The 13,081-nt window shown below is 39.6% G+C and overlaps 1 protein-coding gene across 8 annotated transcripts in view; it reads right to left on the bottom strand.

The window, feature by feature from the left end:
* Positions 1-13,081, bottom strand: part of fam13b (family with sequence similarity 13 member B) — an 80,388-nt gene that overhangs the window by 39,088 nt on the left and 28,219 nt on the right. For all 8 annotated transcript variants that reach the window (XM_074649227.1, XM_074649229.1, XM_074649231.1 and 5 more), the window contains exons 4-6: positions 10,184-10,396; positions 8,377-8,554; positions 7,083-7,227 (exon numbers count right to left, since the gene is read on the bottom strand). In XM_074649227.1, the coding sequence (XP_074505328.1) occupies positions 7,083-7,227; positions 8,377-8,554; positions 10,184-10,396 (536 nt within the window). The remainder of the gene's footprint in view (positions 1-7,082; positions 7,228-8,376; positions 8,555-10,183; positions 10,397-13,081) is intronic.

Below are 13,081 nucleotides of genomic sequence, written 5' to 3'. Positions count from 1 at the left end.
CAGGAGTTGACATAATGAACAACTAAACTTGGATGTATAACCGTCCCGAGCTACAGGTGTTCATTCAAATGGCGTGAATATGACCGAGATCATGCTGAGTTAGTTGTCAGAGAGACTCTGAGGATAAAAGTTGTTGAGTCGCCTGTCAGGATGACCTGGAATGGTCATTCATAGAGCTGAAAATATGATTTAAGACTGTTCTAAAACTCACAAATCAGAGTTTAAATAAAATAAGTTGCTGTGTGGTTTCTGTGTATTATGAAGGCTTTTTGATACAAGAGTACATCTGTGTATGGAGCGCGTGTTCAAGTGGGTGAAAAGACGAGGCAGAGAGCGCCCTGGAACAAAAGGTCTCAGCCTTGGCGCCGCTTTAGCGGTCCGGTCCAGCGTTTCGGGATGGAAAACGGAGAAAACAACAAGCCTCACTGACATCATTAGTTGAACTGTTAGTGGGCCAAGAACACAGAACAAAGACAAGTGACTGGGACTGACATTACAAGTCTCAAACTGTGGTCTGCAAGGCTCCTTTGTATGCCCTCTTCATTCCGAGGTTGGATTGGTAAACATCAATTCAGTCAATGCATTGTACCTCTATACAAAATGTGCAGGTTGCTGGAGTTTCACAACTTTCACCATGTTTGATACTGAGAAAGAACATCAAGAAGACAAACAGCTTTTTCTTATTTAGAAAACTTTAAGTTGTTTTTAGATTCATCCAAAAGAGTGCTGCAGGAATGAGTTCTAAAACCGAGAAATTAGTTAGCATTTTTGCACTTCATAAGGTTAACACAAGCTTAATAGATTTTAACGTTTTGTTCTACAACATAAAATACATCAATAAATACCAGTTCAAATAATAATGCAAATTTGATCACAAAAAAAAACTGGTGTTCATTTGTGAATGGAAAAATCCCATTGGCTTTTTGTCGAGGGAATGCTAACTTCCTGTTGGCCTACAAAAATACATCCTCCCTGCAGCACTCTATTGTGGATGATTTCAACCATCCATGTGAAAATGTAATATTTATGAATTTTTTTCGTTCATTTTTTTAATGCTATAGCTGCTAGATTCTTTTCCCTTTTTCAAAGAAAACTGTGCATAGGAAGGATCTGAGTGTTTGGAATATTCACGAGTTTTGCATGTAGAAGTGCAGGCTTTAATTTTTTATTTCCTTTGTTGTTTACACTAGAAAAACAATGTGTCAGCCTTGGCCTTTGTTATGTGGCCCAGTTCTGTGCACAAGGGAGGAAATACTGAAGAAGCAATGCAGTCACTACCAGTTTTACAATTTAATCACAGTGATTAATATGTTTATTTGTTCACTGACAGATGCGATCTGGGAAATGTGCTGGCTGATGCAGAGAAGCTGACCTACTGTTGTCATTTTGGTTGTCAGCCATTCAGTCAACCAGCCTGTGCACCCGCCCATTACTGACAATCATATCTGATGATTGACGTCTCAATAATCTAAATCACTACCTACCCTGCTGCACTATTAATCACACTATGTGTGGGCGATGAAGGAAATTTCGCTAAAAATGGCGGGCTAGAACTACTTATTAATCTGAAATAAACACCCGACAACAAATACAGATTATAAGCCGTTTCTCAACAGAAGTATTCGCATTGCCGTGTTGTATTTTTGCGAAGAGTTTCCTCCTAAATAGTGTCGTGTCCACGCCACACAACAAAAACCTATCCAGATAGAAAATGTCTAAGAAGCTAACATTAACTACACAATACATAAACTAATCGGACCCCAAATGTGATGTTAACACTAACATTAGCTGTTGTGGCTAGCTCCGTTCCATGACCAACATATAACGTTAGCAAGTGCATATCAGCTACACTGCCATGCAGCTGCTGGGCGATATCAAGACATATATTGTCCTTTATTTGGTTGTTGAGGTAGTTGTTTGTCGTACATTATTGGGTGTTGAGAAGGGGACTGCCTATTGTTATTCCGAAACACCAATAGTCACGATTGTCCCATTGGACTGTAAAAAGCCCATTTGACCGACAGTCTGTTACCCCAAAAACAAATGGCCAATGTTCCAACGCACCGAAAATACAAACTCTCCATGCAAAAACAGAAGCACATGGCTAATTATTATGCAGAATGACAGCGATCAGTTGGAAGAAAGGATGTCATTGGGCAAATGTATATTTCCACAGGCGGAAATCCATTGAAATTGAGGTCCGTCCGAATATTTTTCCCCCGCACAAATGTTCCTCGAGGGTGTGCAAGCATTCATAAGAACCCACAAATTCCTTTTTTATACATTTCTGTGCGAGTTTTTCGAACAAAAATCCCTGCTTGGTGTGAAATGGCTTTAAGGCTTAAATCACATAAATGAATAAGTACACAGATGCACATCAGAGAGAGAGAGAGAATAATCTGCTCATATATTTAAGCTTGAGAGGACATCAAACAGCGAGCCCTCCAAATTAGGAGTGTTTAAAACAAACATTTTAGCTTTCAAGTGGCAGAAATTGAGCACTGAAACTGTTCAATATCTCCTCTCAGTGTGCTCGTTCACTCTTGTGTGACTGCACTGTTTACTTCCAGCAGTACCACTGGAGATGCGTCCTCTGGCCTAACGTTCCTGCAGTGAGTGGGCTGTGTGATCTCTCTCTCTCTCATCCTTACCTCCAAATGTGTTAGAAACTGATTTACAGACGTTCATATTCTCTCCGACCGGTCAAAGTAAATAAATCAACAGTGCGGCTGTGTATCTCTAAACACTCCATGTGAGATAAAATGTGTGAATGTGTGTAGGTGTGTGTGTTCATACTACATGTCCCCCTTACAGAGATATTATACAGCTCCCTCCGTGTCCAACTAGGCCGTCACCTCCTCCTCCTCTACAAGTAACTCCATGTTCCAACTTTAACAGGTTATTGCTCAACAGCTTATCACTGTGTCACAGGATCATATAAGTGTTTCAACCTATATAGGCTGTTTCCTGCAGCTGAACGTTATGACAACCTCTGGTGTTTATAACATTACTCAACGGCTATACATTCACTGTGGCATCTCAGACATGGCTCAGCTCCAGAAGCACTTGACTCAGTTGGCAGAGGCAAAGTAACAGGACGCATATATATCTGCTTAGGTTACACTAACAGACCTGGAAAAATAAGGCCGCCGTTAAGACTGATTAATTAAGTAGACAGACAGTCTGTCCAACACTGTGTCAGCAGGCTGGAGAAGTTCCCACTGAAGTTAAAGTTCCTTACGGCTTTATTCAGGCATGACAGGATCTTTGAATTTGCATGAAGAGTTTTCTCAGTTTTCTCACACTGTTTTTGCACCACTGATGGATTTTTAAAAAAAAACGTATTTTACCGTTACAGCCTTAATTAATGGCCGTTTTGAGCACGAGGGACACTAGTAGCCCCATTCTCACAATAAATATCCTATTAAATTTCAGTTTTATCATTTGTTTAGAGAATTATACCCATTTTCTCAATGGCCAGCAATGCACAAGAATAAAATAACAAGAAGTTGGGACTTGTTTAATTGCTCACATGCTGCCTGTAAAACATTTTGCTGGATATTCATAGTATTATTCATGCAGTGGGAAAATATAAGGAGGTGTGCTGTAGAGCTGTAATGATTAGTCGACTGATCGATTAGTCGTTCAACAAAAAATAATTGTCAACTCTTTCGATAAGCAATTAATCGTTTCATTTCAATCATTTTTCATGCAAAAACGGCAGAAAATGCTGTTTTCAGCCTCTCTAATATGGAGATTTCCTGCTTTTCTCTTTTTTATATCATATTAAATTGAATATCTTTGGTTTTTGGACTGACAAAACAAGACATTTAAAGATATCACCTTGGACTTTGAGAAACTGGGATGGACATTTTTCACTATTTTCTATATGCCAATTAGAATAATTAATCTCGTAAACAATCTTTAGTTGCAGCCCTAGTGTGCTACTTTGATTATGATTGTATTAGTGTTTTCTTTTCCTTTTTCCACCCATCTCATAATGTGCAAGTTTTGTCTTGTGCTTCTGTGGCCTTTACGTCAATGCAACGGCTATTAGATCACAGATTAGTCAGATTACCGTTGTGACTTCCACATCAAAGTGACTCTGGGTCTTATTCTGACGTGTAAAACTGCCATCATGTCGAGGGCTGAGATTCAGTGGCCAAATTAAATCAACCCTACAAGCCACATTTTTTCTACAGCAAAGCCAACAGTAACACAGAGATACTAGCTTATTGAGATGGGACAGGCTGCTCACTTTTCATATTTCACTACACACTGTTTCTGCCATTGCTCAATATCCAAGAGGTATGAGTCAGAACAGAGCTGCTGTTACTTTCTGATGCCACAGGATGCAATGTGGTTGTGGTTTATAATATGACTTGTATGTTTCCTGCGTTGTGTGCAAGAAAACACGTGCTGCTGAAGAATCACAATTCACCCTCCAACAGTCCAGCTATTGTGCAAAGCTAAAGCGAAAAATGCTACAGGCTATCTCAGGACTGAACGCACAAATATGATGTCATTTTATATTCATATATGATACAAATAAGTGAGTTCTGATTATCGTTATTTCTCCCTACATTGTCCAGATACCCTGGCACAAAAAGCTTCTTCAAACACTGAATCAAAACAAATACACCCACTGGTATCATCATAGCAACAACAAGCCTCGGCACAGCTTCGCTCGCACCTAAACAATAATTCAACCGACTCCCAGTTTTGCCAACAAACACGCCAAAATCCAGTTTGGCTCTTCTCATTGTAAGATCCTCATTGAGTTTCAAAGTTATGCCCAAACATGCCATGACACAACAAACTGTCTTCTTCTTTCCCCCCCATGATTCATGTGCTTCTACCCTTTGTCTTTTATAATGTCCCTCCATTTCTTAAAATTGGCATTGTCCATTATTTCTGTAGTTTATTTGAATGGTTCTCTTTGGAAGCACATGAGTCTCTTGTGTGAAAGCAGGTGTGTGTGTGTGTGTGTGTGTGTGTGTGTGTGTGTGTGTGTGTGTGTGTGTGTGTGTGTGTGTGTGTGTGATATAATCCCCTTCATGAGAGCCGTCCCCAGTGTAGTGCAGGGGCTGGAGGTGCGAGTTGCATGGTTACATCATCATCGCCAGCTTCTTTTCTTATCCTTCCCCTCCCTCGCCATCTCTCCCTCCCTTCGTTTCTTGCTTCCTCTACTCTTTCTGCACTCTCGCCATTTCTCCCCCATCTTCCTGGCTGCTTGTTCTCCCTCTACCTCTCTAAACCACCCACTTTTTTGCCCTCTGTGTTACATAAGACAAACGGATCAGCGCGCGGACGATTTGTCCTTACAGATTTATTTTCTCACTGTCTCTGCTGCTCTTTCTCTCATTCTGTCTATTAGTAATGTTATATTCTTTATTTCTCATTCATCTGACACGCCATGCAATTAAAAACCATCAAAGTTAAAGAAACTGAATTTGTAACATAAAAATTTAATTCAGAGAGTTGCATGGAAGAAATTGCTATGGGTGTAAATCAAGAGTTTCATCACGATACGATATTATATCGATTCTTTGGACAATGATACAATATTTGCTGATATCACAAAGTCTGTCACGATGCGATTTTGATTTTATTCAATTCAGGGGCCTGTGATTAATATGAGATGATATCATATATCCATTTAAATATTTCTGTCAAAATGAACGCAATAATAAAACATTAACACAAATTCGTTTTAGCGCCACTAATTTCGATAACGCATTAATGCAACTTGCGATTTTGAGGTTGTAGCGGGATCAGTTTTAAAGATGTACTGAAGATCATATGAAACTAGAAAACCCAATGAATCCATTGAGGGTTTCTAGATAATATTTGCAATTGTTTTGTGTTGTTAATTGATTTTAAATAATAAATACATACATTTGCTTAAAGCAATCATATTTGCCAACTCCCATGTTGATTGAAGAGTATTAAATACTTATTAATTTGAGATTAATCGATTGATAGCCCTACATTTAACACAATCAGTTACTACTGTGACTATCAATTTAATTCAAATATTCCAACATTGTCACGTTACATTTTTATCAACTCACAAAAAGCAACTAAAATATGATTTTACATTTTTATTACGGAGCTCTTCCGGACATTTAAATGAAAAACAATTATTTTTAATAAAAAGAATAAATACATAGTTGGAATTTCAAAATAAAGGCGTATCTTAAAGATGATATGTACCGATATTAGATCGTTGATCATTGAATCGATATATGGATCCAGATCGATGTATCGTTACACCCCTAGAAATTTCTACTTTCTTTTACAAGTCAGACCTTTTGTAAGAGCTTAGATTTTTTTTCTTGAATAAGGGAAGGATACGATAGATGATGACTCCAACGAGTTAAGATTACAAGGCAGCAAGATTGCGAAAGAGACAATATTCCTACTAAGCCGGTAGGTGTGTGATGGCATACCGATATTTGAATCTTTCACATTTCATAGAAGGATTTCTCTGTTTTTCTCAGTTGACAGTGTGTCAACCCAGAAAGAATTTCACCCCTGACCCCGGCCGAGTTAAATGCCACAATCTGCCGTCTCAGTGCCGTTAAAGAGGAAGAAAAAAAGAACAAGAGGAGAAGACAAAGAGCATTTTTATCTGTAAGTGGACTATTATTTCAGAAATGTTGACAGTTAATTATTCTGGGCATGAATCATGCAAACAGTAGATCTATACACCCACTATATAAGGGGAAAAAGAATAACTACAAAGACCCCTTTGGTTGAAGGGATGGTTGAGCAAAAATAGATAAAACATACTTTATGTATCCCTGATGGGAAACCAGTACAGCAGGAGGGGAAGATGTAGGAAAACATCTCTGATTTCTGATCAAATGTTTCTCTACGACAGCTTAAACAACATTAACATCTTCTTCATCATCCACATACTGACACACTGGGAGGTATCGCTAATGAGCATATGCATGAAATGTGAAAGTGTGCCATGTTTACTATTTCTGTATTACCAGATATACAAGCGGATACGGACACAGAATAAAAGAGTGATGAAGAGGAAGAAGTTAGAAAACAAAGGTCACGGTCAGTACCTGTTCATTGATGGAGCTGTAGTCGTTGGTGGTGGAGACGTCATCTTCCTCCGAGTCAAACAGGCCGTCTTGGTTGTCCAACAGCTCTGCCAGAACCCTGCTGACGGACTCCTGGTCTCTGAGGTCCTCTCCTTCTGTTGACAGACTGCAAACACAAGGCGGGAGAGGAGTGTGTTGAGTTGGTTGGTACATTGCTTCCCATGGGATGTTATTACAATAACTGAATAAATGCATGTGTAAGTGCCTCTGTGTGTACGCACAGTGTTTATGCTAAATGCAGTACCTGTGAGGGTTTCTGGACAATATTTGCCATTGTTTTGTGTTGTTAATTGATTTCCAATAATAAATATATACATACATTTGTGTGAAGCAAGCGTATTTACCCACTCCCATATTGACTGACAGCCCTAATATTTTCACATGTGGACTCTTCTTTTATCAGAGAAAAACAAAGGGAACATGGCCACGCCTCAATCCTGTTCTCATGTTCCCTCTTTCTGACAATATGATGATATGGGCCAATTGGCACTGGATGATTTTACTCCCAGTAAATATTTCTAAACAGATAACTTTACAGTTTTAGGTACAGTTAAAGGTACAGTGTGTGGGATTTGGCAGCATCTGTGGTGTGGTTGCAGATTGCAACCAACTGAGTACCCCTCCGCTCACTCCTCCCTTTCCAAGACTGCGGTAACGTGAGCCGCCGAGTGTAAAACTGTGATAATGCCGTTGGCCTCGCTCATAGGTCATCCTTACCATAATAACACTACTTTAATAAGTCAGACGGCGGCTGACAGTACCACAGTTTTGCACTCTGCGGCTCATGTTACCACACTTTCACAAGCGGGTCAGAAAACTACGGTGGCCTATAGGTAATGGAAAAACATGAAAAGCTAAAGCCAGTGTGGGTTTGTCTCTTCTGGGCTACTGTAGAAACATGGCGGAGCAACAAAACGATTCTTAGTTTCAGGTGATTATACACTAATGAAAACAAAGTTATGAATGTTATATTCCATTTCTGCTAATAGATCCCCCGAAATGCTACAACTGTACCTTTAAATACATACTATACTGGCATATCCACACCATCTACTGCTCTGGGCGCAGTAGGATGGATGTAATAAAATAAAAAATAAAAAGCAGTATAACCTGTCTAGATCTTAGTAACACCTTTAAGTAAACACTTGTCAGGTGGAAAAACACTTTAATGGCCTTAGCTCACAGTATCTGACAGCTCAGATTATTTTGCAAAGGTACAATGATTGTGTTAAATAGCCCTATGGAGGCATCTTACTGGAAGATGTCTGGTCCGAAGACAGCGGCCAACGTCCCGATGTTCCAGCTCTCCTGCTGAAGGGAAGCCACGCTGGCAAGGAAGCGGCACAGGAAGCGCAGCAGCCCGTAGTTCAGCTGGGGAAGCTGCTGCAGCAGGTACTTCAGGTTTCTACACAGATCCTCCTCATTGCTGTAATCTGGGGATATTTAAGAGTAGAATAGCGGTTAATGATTACATGTTCATTGCAGTCAACATATCTTACATACTGTGATTACATTTACTGGAAAAAGTGATTTATAATCATCATTAGAACTTGTACGCTTTATACATGATGCACTCAATGTTGCTACAACGCTCGTTTTCTTTACTGTATTTGGACATACTGTGGAGTGAATTATGGGTTATCAAGTCCTTCGTGTTCCTTCACAGTTGACCTTAAAATTCCTCACTCACCCAAATATGCAGACACAGATAAAATTAATGTACAATCCTCTGGGAGAGGTGAAATGAGGTGAAACAGAAGGTGGCATTAGGGAGGAAAATGTAGTGGCAGTGCCAGGATTATAGAACATAAAAGAAAAGAGAAATAAATGACACGACATGGAGAGTCACTGCAAACTCCCCCCACTGCTGTAATCTGCAAGACAGCAACAGGAACAACCATCATCATGACAAGAGGATTAGAATAGATTATCTGTGATAGAAAGAGAGGACAGGGACAGAAACGGAAACAGAGCAAATGTGGAAGTGGGAGATTTGTGGAGATTTGTCCATTAAACATGTATTGCTCCACCTCTCCATTGTTGCTAGATTGGTCTGACTTTGGTTAATATCATAAATGATGTATAGTAATGATTAAACCTGGCTGTTAATTAGGTTATGAAGTGTTTCTTAAAAAAATAACAAATAATATGTGTGCATGTATCTGCATCACATTTGAATCTTTTTTTTTTGGCTGTCAATTGATTAAAATATTTAAACGCAGATTTATCGCAATTTTTTTTTTTTTATCTGTTCAAAATGTACCTTAAAGGGAGATTTGTCAAGTATTTAATACTCTTATCAACATGGGAGTGGGCAAATATGTTTGCTTTTTGCAAATGTTTGTATATATTTATTATTGGAAATCAATTAACAGCACAAAACAATTACAAATATTGTCCAGAAACCCTCACAGGTACTGCATTTAGCATAAAAAATGTCCTCAAATCATGACATGGCAAACTGCAGCCCAACAGGCAACAACAGCTGTCAGTGTGCCGACTTGCCCAAAACTGCATGTGATTATCATAAAGTGGGCATGTCTGCATGTCTTACATTATTTTCAATGTACATATGAGCAGTATCAGTACTATTTCAAGATAGAGAGAACCCACCATTTAGGCCACCATTACTTGCAGTACATCTATGCTCTTAGTGTTACAAAGAAATCGGCTTTTGACAGTTTTATGGTTCATTTAGTGACATTACCATTTCGCTGTGTACTCACAGCTCAGATAACTAAAGTCTACATGGCCACAGTCATAACACGTTAATGCAAAATCAACTTGGATGGAAATCCAGTGCTTTGATATTAGGTAAGCAGCACATTTGCAAGGCCGTCACGCTCCACACCGGGATCCAGGGGGAGGAGAAAAAAGTTCAAAAGGGTTGTAGAAAAAGGCTTCTGGAACAAGCAGAAATAACGTCATGAACTAACCTCAAAGTAGAGAGAGAAAAAGAAAGAATAGTGTTTGTGTTCAAAGTGGATAAAGAGAGAAAGAGGATGAGAGAGTGAGTGGAAAAATGGCATGAGTAGTGAGTAAAGCCGTTTCCTGTCACACACCTTGATGTAGCTGGAGAATGTGTCCCTGAATCGCCGTTGGGATGACCGGCTCAGGAAGCTCCTGCAGGAAGAGTCGGAGCAAACTGACCGCTGACGCCAGGTCCGCCTCCTTCTCTAGCTCCACCTCCTCGCCGCTGTCGTAACGCTGGCGCAGCCAATCCACCCGCTCTGCATTGCCGTTAACAAGGAAGAGCCCCTCCAGGTCCAGATGACCTGATGACACATACAGCAGTAATTACATACCTTAGAGACATACTGTGTATATCACTATATAATATTTTCTGAGCTTGGTTTGGTAATTGAGCCAACGTCCTTGTTTTTAAACCACCTGACCTCCAGCACCAGGACAAACAGGCAGTGAATTATTAGAAAGAAAGCTATGATGAAGTGTGATTTCTGCTCATGAATGCTTCTCTGTTAGTCAGACATCGATGATTCAAACTAATGGAATTTGTTCTTAAAGTTATTTCATTCCTCTGCACAGTGCTGCCAACGTTTGAGTCAAAACCCAAATATGACTTGAGGTTTACATCATTGACAGGAAGATGGCCCAATCACAGCCATACTCCGTTAACAAGACATCTGCATTTATGCTTTAATCTCTAAGTGCTTGAAGCTGAGGCCGGGCATTAATACCAGACAAAGGTTTATAAAAATGCAGTTGTCTTGTAAAAGTGATTTATCAGGTACGCATGCCAGCTTGCTGTGTAACTATAGTAAGTCTCTTTTCTATAATAATGTTCTGCTGTAAGAACTCCTTATCTGCTAAGACATTAAAGTGCATTGAGACACTAATAAATTACAGTTTATGGTCTCAACATCATTTCTATGTGATCGTCCTGCATGTAGTAGAGTGGATGTAAATGTATAATAGCGGTGTCCAGGTGCAGAGGTCAGATCATAGAAATAGAATAGGAGTAGACTGCAGACTGTACTGTTATCATTCCTCTGTGTAATGAGTGTTTGTGATTAAAAGGATAACCCGTTTGCATCAGCAAGTCCTGTCAGGACTAGAGCCAGTTTTATATGATTTTTTTTACATTATCATGTTTTTTCCTCTTTTACATAATAAGATATCTGTTCATCTTGTATAATATTATGTACAAAGTATGTACTGTGTTGTCACATGATTCGTTTTCTGCAGTTACAACAACTACTGCTGGTATCTACTGTAAAAACAACTAACAACTACTGCTGATTTGCACAATTTGAAGTTGATGTTCCATTAACTCTCACAGTGGCTATTCTTGGCTTGCTTTAGTCTGACACATGCTTCATGTAACAATGGAGAAAGTACAACAAATGGCTGTCCAATGAGAATGCTGATTGACCTGTTTGGGGCTATTTCCTGGTTGGTTTCAGAAAAAAACAGTTAACCAGTGGAGGAGCCTAACGAACTAGTTTGTACGTAGAGCTGTCTGAACACGTCTTAGGGCAAAAGAGTTTATACCTGTTCTGTAAAGCCAAGCTCAAAATCAAAAAGCCTGGCGTACAAATGGGGATAACGAAGCACACTTTGGACAGTTGCACTTGGATGAAAGAAGAGAGCTTGAGAGAGAAGTTCGTTGTCTGCATACTTTCTTGTTGGATTCGGAAAGTTACAAGAATTGCCAGACAAACAGCTTTTCAAGAACCCAACAAGCACTTGGTTTGACGCATACTGCAGTTTAAAGGCCTACAGCGATTGATTTCTTCTCCATTCCCACCCACCCCACTCACTTTTCGCTAATCCAGTCACATTCCAAGTAATCATTTGTCATGATGACAAATCCCGCCCAAAGAGGTTTAACCACAATAGGCAATGATTCAAGATGTTTAAGAGTTAATATTGTGGCTTGCGGATTATGAAACGACTTCCTGGTGATTCCTCCTGACTCCTGCTCACTCCCTGGTTTCTCATCTTGATAACAAGCCAGGCGACAAAATCTCTCTGTCCTGTGGGATCTATTTCCATTTTACAACTCCAAAAAAACAGCGAACATGCAGAACAGCATTCAGTGACAACAAGGTCCGCAGTCACAATCAGAGCACCAAAATAAAACAAGTACCGTGTTACATCAAACCACCATATTGTTGATTCAATTAAAGCACTGATCAGCCCTGTTTAACACTCTAAAATGTATATATATATATATATATATATAAATACCAAAGCAGTCGGTTGCTGTTCAAATTGGTGTGAGTGATTTAATCTGTCACCGATGCGACACGCCCTCAAGCACTTTCCATTTCCACTCTCTGTCTTACATCAGATTACCTTTCTACTTCATATTTCCAACACCCTGCTCCCACTAAAACCTCAGACATCACACACAAATCAACTCAGAGAGATTAAGGCCTTTTCACTGGCTGAATAACTTCTGGACTGGCAGCACCACTCTAATTAATGCGCCAGCAGAGGCCCGGGAGGATTAAAGACTTATTGCATAACCTCATATGGTCGAGCGGCCCCCGGGTCGCACAAACCACCAACCTGCTTCACTGGACACTTGAGGGGAATTGAGGTGAAGCTTCATTACAACGGTTAAAACAAAAAATATCCACTGACTTGACTGGTTTTTACAAGAAAATGTCTTCGGTGACTGACGGTGCTCGCTCCACAATAGAAGAAAGGAAATCAATTTTTCTATTGTTTATCTTGTCACTGCAGATTTATGTTGGACATCCTTTCTTGATGTACTGATGAGGTTTCACAACCCCCACACAGCAAAAATGAAACATCTTACCCAGTATATTTGACTAATTACTAGTCAAATATCTAATAACACTTAATATAAGACACAATCACCTAACAAGTAACATTTCAGTGACTTGTTTGAATATCTTGTTAAGTGACAAAATACTACTTTTGAGCATTACAGGCATATTTTGACACACAGCTCTTCCTAATACTACTGA

The sequence above is a fragment of the Sebastes fasciatus genome, chromosome 10, assembly GCF_043250625.1.
Source record: "Sebastes fasciatus isolate fSebFas1 chromosome 10, fSebFas1.pri, whole genome shotgun sequence".
Taxonomy (NCBI): Eukaryota; Metazoa; Chordata; class Actinopteri; order Perciformes; family Sebastidae; genus Sebastes; species Sebastes fasciatus.
The sequence above is the reverse complement of the archived record's forward strand: the minus strand, read 5'-3'. Positions and strand labels throughout refer to the sequence as shown.